At 40.0% G+C, this 10,989-nt stretch overlaps 1 protein-coding gene across 2 annotated transcripts in view; it reads left to right on the forward strand.

The window, feature by feature from the left end:
• LOC133645239 (transmembrane protein 144-like) overlaps positions 1-10,624 on the forward strand; it is a 78,013-nt gene extending 67,389 nt beyond the window's left edge. For both annotated transcript variants that reach the window (XM_062040136.1, XM_062040138.1), the window contains 2 exons: positions 2,915-2,968; positions 10,207-10,624. In XM_062040136.1, coding sequence (XP_061896120.1) covers positions 2,915-2,968; positions 10,207-10,290 — 138 coding nt within the window. In that variant the 3' untranslated portion in view covers positions 10,291-10,624. The remainder of the gene's footprint in view (positions 1-2,914; positions 2,969-10,206) is intronic.
• The last annotated feature ends 365 nt before the right edge of the window (positions 10,625-10,989 follow it).

Here is a 10,989-nt window from a genome sequence, read left to right on the forward strand (position 1 = left end):
AGTCTGGACCACTCCTGAGGGTCCAGCCTCAGACTGATATTTTTTTTACTCTTCCCCCTTTCCCAATGTCACCTTTTTCCCACCTTTTTAAGGAGCGCTGTAAGTGGCTGATCCGTTGGCGGTCCCGTCTTGTCCCCTTGTAACATACACTACCGTTAAAAAGTTTGGGGTCACATGTAAATGTCCTTATTTTTGAAGGAAAAGCACTGTACTTTTCAATGAAGATAACTTTAAACTAGTCTTAACTTTACAGAAATACACTCTATACATTGCTAATGTGATAAATGACTATTCTAGCTGCAAATGTCTGCTTTTTGGTGCAATATCTACATAGGTGTATAGAGGCCCATTTCCAGCAACTATCACTCCAGTGTTCTAATGGTACAATGTGTTTGCTCATTGGCTCAGAAGGCTAATTGATGATTAGAAAACCCTTGTGCAATCATGTTCACACATCTGAAAACACTTTAGCTCCTTACAGAAGCTACAAAACTGACCTTCCTTTGAGCAGATTGAGTTTCTGGAGCATCACATTTGTGGGCTCAATTAAACGCTCAAAATGGCCAGAAAAAGAGAACTTTCATCTGAAACTCGACAGTCTATTCTTCTTCTTAGAAATGAAGGCTATTCCACTAAATTGTTTGGGTGACCCCAAACTTTTGAACGGTAGTGTATATACTTAGATAATGTATATATTACATGTTATTATGAATGTTACTACATGACATATATACTTACATCATGTATATATTACATGTTATTATGAATGTTACTACATGACATATATACTTACGTCATGTATATATTACATGTTGTTATGAATGTTACTACATGACATATATACTTACATCATGTATATATTACATGTTATTATGAATGTTACTACATGACATATATACTTACATCATGTATATATTACATGTTATTATGAATGTTACTACATGACATATATACTTACATCATGTATATATTACATGTTATTATGAATGTTACTACATGACATATATACTTACATCATGTATATATTACATGTTATTATGAATGTTACTACATGACATATATACTTACATCATGTATATATTACATGTTATTATGAATGTTACTACATGACATATATACTTACATCATGTATATATTACATGTTATTATGAATGTTACTACATGACATATATACTTACATCATGTATATATTACATGTTATTATGAATGTTACTACATGACATGTATACTTACATCATGTATATATGACATGTTATTATGAATGTTACTACATGACATGTATACTTACATCATGTATATATTACTTGTTATTATGAATGTTACTACATGACATATATACTTACATCATGTATATATTACATGTTATTATGAATGTTACTACATGACATATATACTTACATCATGCATATATTACTTGTTATTATGAATGTTACTACATGACATATATACTTACATCATGTATATATTACATGTTATTATGAATGTTACTACATGACATATATACTTACATCATGTATATATTACATGTTATTATGAATGTTACTACATGACATATATACTTACATCATGTATATATTACATGTTATTATGAATGTTACTACATGACATATATACTTACATCATGTATATATTACATGTTATTATGAATGTTACTACATGACATATATACTTACATCATGTATATATTACATGTTATTATGAATGTTACTACATGACATATATACTTACATCATGTATATATTACATGTTATTATGAATGTTACTACATGACATATATACTTACATCATGTATATATGACATGTTATTATGAATGTTACTACATGACATGTATACTTACATCATGTATATATTACTTGTTATTATGAATGTTACTACATGACATATATACTTACATCATGTATATATTACATGTTATTATGAATGTTACTACATGACATATATACTTACATCATGCATATATTACTTGTTATTATGAATGTTACTACATGACATATATACTTACATCATGTATATATTACATGTTATTATGAATGTTACTACATGACATATATACTTACATCATGTATATATGACATGTTATTATGAATGTTACTACATGACATATATACTTACATCATGTATATATGACATGTTATGAATGTTACTACATGACATATATACTTACATCATGTATATATTACATGTTATTATGAATGTTACTACATGACATATATACTTACATCATGTATATATTACATGTTATTATGAATGTTACTACATGACATATATACTCACAGCATTTATATACAACTTTATAGGTGGAACAGAGTGATTCTCAATATCATCCGATGTTAACTAACTTATGCTAATGTTTATTTGCGAGTTAGAAAGCATAAAAAAGGAAACATGTTTTTTTCTTCCATAAAGATTGCTAATGACATTACACCCCAAAAAGTGCAGTTCCCTTTTAAATAATTAGTAATTTAGCTTTTTGTTTGGTTATACAAAGGCAAGATTTTTTTTTTTTTACACTAACACATGTTATTTTGTGTAACACTTTGTTTTAATCTTTACTTAATGATTTGTTAATTGCTGTTAATAGCAGTGGAGTTTGTTAATGCAGGCTGCAGCATGGTAGGCCAAAAGTTCAAAAGAAACTAATCAAGGTGTAAATGGTGTATGTGTTGTTTTTTTCTCCAAGTGTTTTATGTTTACCTTTTTCATCTGCAACCCGTCTATCTAAATCCTCCAGCGGCACAGGTGCTGTTTGCCAGCCCGCTGCTGCTCTTCTCTCACACGGCATTTTACAAGGCGTGACTCTGTTTAAATGCACCATTTTAAACTCCAAGGAAAGCACTGCCACGGTTCATAATTGCAAAGCTTGATTTGAATAGGAAAATGCTGTGCTCTGCTGATAGCGCTTGTCCTCAACAGGGGTACGGCCTGGTTGCAGCACTTTGGGGGAGCCTGGTGTTCCGGGAGATTAAGGTAAAAACACACAAGTATGAATACATACCGTATTTTCCGGACTATAAGGCACACTTAAAATATTTTTAAAAAACAACAAATCTAGACAGTGCGCCTTACAACCCGGTGCGCCTAATGTACGGAATAATTATGGTTTTGCTTAACGACCTCGAAGCAATTTTATTTGGTACATGGTGTAATGATAAGTGTGACGAGTAGATGGCAGTCAAACATAAGAGATATGTGTAGACTGCAATAAGACTCAAGTAAACAACACCAACATTGTATATGTTCCATTGAAAATATACAACATTACACACGGTGCTCAAAAATCTATTAAAATGTTTTAGTAGGACTTTGGTAAGCTATGAAGCCACACCACTTGATGGATTGTACTGTGCTTCAACATAGGAGTATTATTATGGTGTGTGTCCTGGGTATGACTCAAAACTGCATCCAGTGATGAGGCTTCAGTTCGGGAGTTCTGGAGTTTTGGGGAAGGTGGAGTTACCCCTCAGTCATCATTGCTCCATGGTCCACTCTGACCCGGGGTGGTAGTACCTGTCAGGGTCCCAGCTATGGGTTGAATAGCATTTCAAAGACCTCAACGGTGGAAGTGGCGGAGGATGACACTGCATGTCACAACGGCACTGAAGGCGGATGAAGGCTGCAACAGAGAGTGGTCTCCAGTCGTCATGGATCCATGCCACTGGATCAAGGCCCCTCTCTGCCAAGGACCGTGTGGTGGCTGCAGGCGCATCAGTCTCCCCACGCTAAAAGACGTCACGCGCAGGCGTCCTCCCGAATGGGAACCCATCCATTCTGAGGACAGTCATACTCGACTACGAGTGACTGCCGATGATGATGGTGTATAAGGAAAGACATTATCTGCCGTTTTGTTTCGCAATATTATGCAAAGGCAACTTTTCTTACCTTCTGGTACCTGCTGATCTGTATTTGGGATCTGCATAAGTCCTGAAAAATTGCGCAAATCCACCATTGTAGTCCGTGCCGACACTGTAGTTGATAAGCTTCTTCTTTTTCTCTATCTTCTTGTTATGTGACATTCATCCTCCACTGTTGCCATTTCTAATATAAAGTAGTGTAAAGTTCTTACTTATATCTGTCAGTAAACTCACCATGAAAGCACTAAAACATACCGGTGTAGTGACTTTTACATTATTCACCCAAGGAACTTCAGTTATTAGAGAGTTTCGGTCGGACGTTTTTTCACAGGACACATTTCCTGTGTTGTTGTTTCCGGATGAGGAGATGCTGCTCCGTTATTGATTGAAGTAAAGTGTGAATGTCATTAAAACAGTTAGCGCCATCTTTTGACACTTCTTCCACTCCCGTCCTTGCACGCTACACCGCTACAACAAAGATGACGGGGAGAAGACGCTGTCCAAGTGGAGGCACGTAAATAAGACCGCCCCCAAAACGGCGCATCTTGAAGCGACTGTCAGAAAGCGACTTGAAGATAGATAGATAGTACTTTATTAATTCCAGCAGCAGTGTGCAGAATTGAGATCAAATTAAAAAAGTAACAAGTAAATAATGGGGGTATAAATGGAAATAAAATAGAAAATATTACAATAAAAATACAAATAAAAAGCAACAATAAGAATTAAAATATAGCAGTAAAAATAAGAGAAACTAGGCAGTAGTGATCATGTTATGAAAAAGTATTGCACTGTTATTTGGACTGTTAATTGCGCTGTTTTTGTTGCAGTTTATTTAAGTATCGTTATTGTTTTGCATCCCCTGTCATCCTAGTACCCCCTGATCCCCTCAGAGAGGAGTTGTACAGTCTAATGGCGTGTGGGACACAGGAGTTTTTGAGTCATTAATCCTGCACTTGGGATGAAGCAGTCTAGCACTGAACAGGCTCCTCTGGCTACTGAGGGTGACTGGCATCATCCAGGATGCTCACTAGTTTGTCCACAGTCCTCTTCTCTGCCTCTTCTCTGAAATCCAGGCAACCAGGCAGGGGTCCACTCGAATTCTGCCCAGCTTGTCCTAGAGAAGGCGGGGCTGGATAGTATTAAAGGCACTCGAGAAGTCCAGGAACTGGATCCTCACAGTGCCATTTCCTTTATCCAGGTGTGAGTGGGCTCGGTGCAGCAGGTAAAGGATAGCATCCTCCACACCATTGCCTGCCCGGTACGCAAACTGCAGGCTGTCCTGGGCATGTTGCACCTGTGGTCTGAGGAGGCTGAGAAAGAGTCGCTCCATTGTCTTCATTAGATGAGAGGTGAGCGCCACTGGTCTGTAGTCATTCAGCTCACTGTGGCAGTTTTTGGGGGGAACTGGAACGATGCACGACATCTTTCAGAGGGTGGGCACGCTCCCCAGCTGCAGGCTGAGGTTGAAGATCCGCTGGAGTGGTTCACCCAGTTCTGCAGCACTGGTCTTCAGGAGTCGGGGGAACACCTTGTCTGGGCCTGCTGCTTTCGTAGGTTGTAGCTTCCAGTGGCCTAGTGGTTAGAGTGTCCGCCCTGAGATGGGTAGGTTGGAGTTCAAATCCCAGCCGAGTCATACCAAAGACTATAAAAATGGGAGCCATTACCTCCCTGCTTGGCACTCAGCATCAAGGGTTGGAATTGGGGGTTAAATCACCAAAATGATTCCCAGGCGCGGCGCCGCTGCTGCCCACTGCTCCCCAAGGGGATGGGTCAAATGCAGAGGACAAATTTCACCACACCTAGTGTGTGTGTGACAATCATTGGTACTTTAACTTTAACTTAACTTAACTCAGTTGACCTCTGACCTGGTCCCCAGAGATGACTAATGTCTGCGTAGAGGTGGTGGAGGAGGAGGAAGAAGAGAAAGAGGAGGAGGCTGGGGGGAGGTGTGTTGAGGGGAGCAGAAGAGGGGGTGGCTACGATGAGGAGTGGGGGGTGGGGAAGACACAGGCTGGTTGAACCGGTTGAAGAAGTTAATCATCTCATTGGCCCTCTCTATTGTACCCCCTACTTGTCTTGTGGCCTGTGATGGTTTTCACACCTTCCCAGACCTCCCCTCATGTTGTTCTTCCTGTAGCTGTCCTTACCCCCCTCACGCGTCGTTTTACCTCCCGCTGTGCTGTTCTCATTGCCTTTCTGTCTCCACTCCTGAAGGCAGCTTTCTTCTTGTTGAGGACAACTTTAACCTCCTGTGTTACCCAGGGTTTGTTATTAGGGTAGCACCGAACAGTCTTAGCAGGGCAGGTCACGTACACGCAGAAGTTGAGGTAATCCGTGAGACAGTGAGTCAGCCAATCAATGTCCTCACCCTGTGGAAGCAGCACATCCCAGTCGGTGGTGTTGTAGCAGTCCCTGAGGACCACCTCCTCGCAGAGCAAGTGTTAACAGGCTGTCTTTGGACCAGGGGTGTGTATTTCGGCTGCAAATGTAGCTGAGATAGGCTCCAGCGCCCCCCGCGACCACAAAGGGAATAAATGGTAGAAAATGGATGGATGCATGGATGAACAAGATTGTGGTCAGACTTCCCTAATGAGAGGAGGGGTGTGACCTTGTATGCATCACTGACATTAGCATACAGCAGGTCAATTGTCCTGTTGTTTCTCGTGGGACAATCCACAGCCTGGTAAAAAGCAGCTAACGTTCCAAAGTCCAAAGGAGCATGATTGAAGTCCCCAGAAATGATGAAAAAAGCCTCAGGCTGTTTTGTCTGTAGCCTTGATGTGATGGCGTGGATCATCTCACATGCATTGGCTGCATCTGCCCTCAGGGGAATGTAAACACAGAGGGAGATCACGTGACTGAACTTCCTCTGCAGATAGTATGCCCGGAGGCTAACAGCTAGTAGCTCCAGGTCCGGGCAACACAAGACTTTCTTCACGGAGATGTGTCCCGGGTTACACCAGCGGTTGTTAACGTATATGATGAGCCCCCCACCTTTGCTTTACTGTCTCTGTCAGCTCTCACTGCGGTGAATCCCTGCAGGTCCACGTTAGCATCCGGTACCATATGGTTTAGCCACGTCTCAGTGAAGATAAACAGGCTGCTTTCTTGATATGCACGCTGGTTTTTTAGTCCATGAAGCTCGTCGATCTTGTTCGGCAGCGAGTTGACATTCCCCGTGATGACGGAAGGAATAGATGGTTTGTAGCACCGTCGATTTTCCTCTCGCTTAGCCTTTAGCTTAGCCCCCGCTCTGCAGCCCCAGGGATTCTTCCTCAGCTCCGCTGGAATGGAGTGTCTTATGCCAGCACGCCCCGTTGTTTTCAAAGTGAGCAGCTCCTCTCTCGGATAAGAAAGCAAGCTGGCTCCTGGGGCCGTACTTATCAAGCGTCTTAGAGTGCCATTTTACACTTAAGTCCTGAGAATTTGCGAAATTTTGTCCCACTCTCAAACTTAAGAATAAAAGCTATTTATCAACTTTCTTAAGTCTAAGAATCACTCCTACTCTCCACGATATTTAAGAGACCTTCAGAGGTGTCTTAAGTGGTTAGGAGTTGCCCGCAGGGGATGGCACTGAGGCGAGAGAGACGTGCGCCAACGTTCAGGGAACGGAAGGATGTCCTGGCTTTGTTTGATGACGAGCAGCTGATCAAACGGTATCGTTTAGACAGAGCGGGTATTATTTTTGTCACAGATTTAATAAGGGGCGTCATCTCATCAGCAACATCACGCAGCAGAGCTTTCACAGCAGGGGCCGTACTTATCAAGCTTCTTAGAATGACTCCTAAGAAGTCTGCTAAGAGTTGACTTAAGAGTAAATAAATTATTGGCTGAAAGCTGCACTTAAAAGTTAGTTATCAAGCGTCTTACTCACACTTTCAGCGAAGTGTAGGACTGAATCTTAAGTGTCACACTCAGAGCTGAATTACGACATTACTATGTGCCGTAAACGGGATTTTAGGTGACGTCATTTCTGTGTCCATAGAAATGACCAATCACGGAAGGGAATCCGTTGTCTAAGAATAAAGAAATATCTTGGAAATATTTAAGTGCACGATGGGAGTGTATATTTTGACAATAAACTACAAAATAATGCAAAACAAACAAACAATATTGGCAATGAATCATAAATAAATGTTTCCTTTTCTTTCCTTTTTCTTTTCCAGTTCAGATATCGAAGCATTGTGATGACCTTTAGTTCTGGGGCCGTACTTATCAAGCTTCTTAGAGTGCCATTTTACACTTAAGTCCTGAGAATTTGCGAAATTTAGTCCTACTCTCAAACTTAAGAATAAAAGCTTTTTATCAACGTTCTTAAGTCTAAGAATCACTCCTACTCTCCACGATATTTAAGAGACCTTCAGAGGTGTCTTAAGTGGTTAGGAGTTGCCAGCGGGGGATGGCACTGAGGCGAGAGAGACATGCGCGAACGTTCAGGGAGCGGAAGGATGTCCTGGCTTTGTTTGATGACGAGCAGCTGATCAAACGGTATCGTTTAGACAGAGCGGGTATTATTTTAGTCACAGATTTAATAAGGGGCGTCATCTCATCAGCAACATCACGCAGCAGAGCTTTCACAGCAGGGGCCGTACTTATCAAGCTTCTTAGAATTACTCCTAAGAAGTCTGCTAAGAGTTGACTTATGAGTAAATAAATTCTTCGCTGAAAGCTGCACTTCAAAGTTAGTTATCAAGCGTCTTACTCACACTTTCAGCGAAGTGTAGGACTGAATCTTAAGTGTCACACTCAGAGCTGAATTACGACATTACTATGTGCCGTAAACGCAATTTTAGGTGACGTCATTTCTGTGTCCATAGAAATGACCAATCACGGAAGGGAATCCCTTGTCTAAGAATAAAGAAATATCTTGGAAATATTGAAGTGGACAATGGGAGTGTATATTTTGACAATAAACTACAAAATAATACAAAACAAACTAGTCCCCGCCGGCACTCACGCTACCGCTCCCTCTCTTCTCTCGCCCACACACTCACTGACGTCACTCACCTCACGGCCACACACATACGCTACTGTCATAACATTTTCTTTCCAATTCATTAATTAGGCAACTCATTTGAAACTGGTGTGGGTGGCTCTATATATACTAGCCCACTGCAATCGAAAAGTATTAAATATGTGACAAAAATAATACCTGCTCTGTCTAAACGATACCGTTTGATCAGCTGCTCGTCATCAAAAAACAAAAAAACATTGTTCCGTTCCCTGAACGTTGGCGCACGTCTCTCTCGCCTCAGTGCCATCCCCTGCTGGCAACTCCTAACCACTTAAGACACCTCTGAAGGTCTCTTAAATATCGTGGAGAGTAGGAGTGATTCTTAGACTTAAGAACGTTGATAAAAAGCTTTTATTCTTAAGTTTGAGAGTAGGACTAAATTTCGCAAATTCTCAGGACTTAAGTGTAAAATGGCACTCTAAGAAGCTTGATAAGTACGGCCCCAGAACTAAAGGTCATCACAATGCTTCGATATCTGAATTGGAAAAGAAAAAGGAAAGAAAAGGAAACATTTATTTATGATTCATTGCCAATATTGTTTGTTTGTTTTGTATTATTTTGTAGTTTATTGTCAAAATATACACTCCCATTGTCCACTTAAATATTTCCAAGATATTTCTTTATTCTTAGACAACGGATTCCCTTCCGTGATTGGTCATTTCTATGGACACAGAAATGACGTCACCTAAAATTGCGTTTACGGCACATAGTAATGTCGTAATTCAGCTCTGAGTGTGACACTTAAGATTCAGTCCTACACTTCGCTGAAAGTGTGAGTAAGACGCTTGATAACTAACTTTTAAGTGCAGCTTTCAGCCAAGAATTTATTTACTCTTAAGTCAACTCTTAGCAGACTTCTTAGGAGTAATTCTAAGAAGCTTGATAAGTACGGCCCCTGGTCTTTTAGAACTGCCAAAAGTATCCACTATGTCTTCATGGAAAACATAAAAAAGATAAAGGATAAGTTGAAAATATCTAATAAATAATAATAAAAGATAAGTTTAAAAGAACTACAGAGCTACTGGAAATGCAGCCGCCTTCCACAGCGCAAGCTTCAACGATGATGCGTAAAACATCATCTATGCAACATTTTGACCAAAAGAACCACCATTAAATGTTTTGTAGACCACAAGGAAGTCTTTTACATTTAAAACATTTTTTTAATAATAATACCCCTTTAATTATAATCCTTATAATCTTATATATGAAAAAATATGAAAAATAGACCATTCATCTGCGGTGCGTCTTATAATCCGGTGTGCCCTATAGTCCGGGAAATACGATCTATGTAAAGGTAGCAAACATATGGACATGTTTATTAATTATCACAACATCCTCAGGGGTTAATGAACTGCTTCATCTTCTGTCTGGCGTCCTGCGTGGCGCTGACTGGCTCCTTGTTGACGGCCATCTCCAAAGTGTGACACAAAGCCTGTCTGCTGTTGACTTCAAATATATACCAACTCTTCTCCGAGTCATGTTGTGAGTCACTGCACATTTGTCTGCACACTCGAGACACACTGTGCATTTTTATAGGAAATCATGTCATTTAAGAAAGAAAGAAAAAATGGAGAGTTTGCACAGACGTTATGCTGATGTTGTGTCACACTTAAACTGTTGCTCAGCGTCGCCGCTCTTGTGTCACGCTGTCAATCCCTCGGAGGAAATCATCCGTCAACATTTGCTTTTGAGAGATCTGCAGTAGAATATATTATGTTTCTCCGTACCGTAATCAATAAAGCCACTGGCAAAAGTGAACTAAATGGAAACATTTCCTTTTTTTTTGGTGTGCATCCTAACTACATAAATCATGACAAAACATTGGTGCAGATCCTGATAAAGGTGCAAATCCGGCATAGTTATTTTCACTTTTACAAACCCCGTTTCCATATGAGTTGGGAAATGGTGTTAGATGTAAATATAAACGGAATACAATGATTTGCAAATCATTTTCAAGCCATATTCAGTTGAATATGCTACAAAGACAACATATTTCATGTTCAAACTCATAAACTTTATTTATTTTTTGCAAATAATAATTAACTTAGAATTTCATGGCTGCAACACGTGCCAAAGTAGTTGGGAAAGGGCATGTTCACCACTGTGTTACATGGCCTTTCCTT

Source organism: Entelurus aequoreus, linkage group LG28 (assembly GCF_033978785.1).
Source record: "Entelurus aequoreus isolate RoL-2023_Sb linkage group LG28, RoL_Eaeq_v1.1, whole genome shotgun sequence".
NCBI classification, from domain to species: Eukaryota; Metazoa; Chordata; class Actinopteri; order Syngnathiformes; family Syngnathidae; genus Entelurus; species Entelurus aequoreus.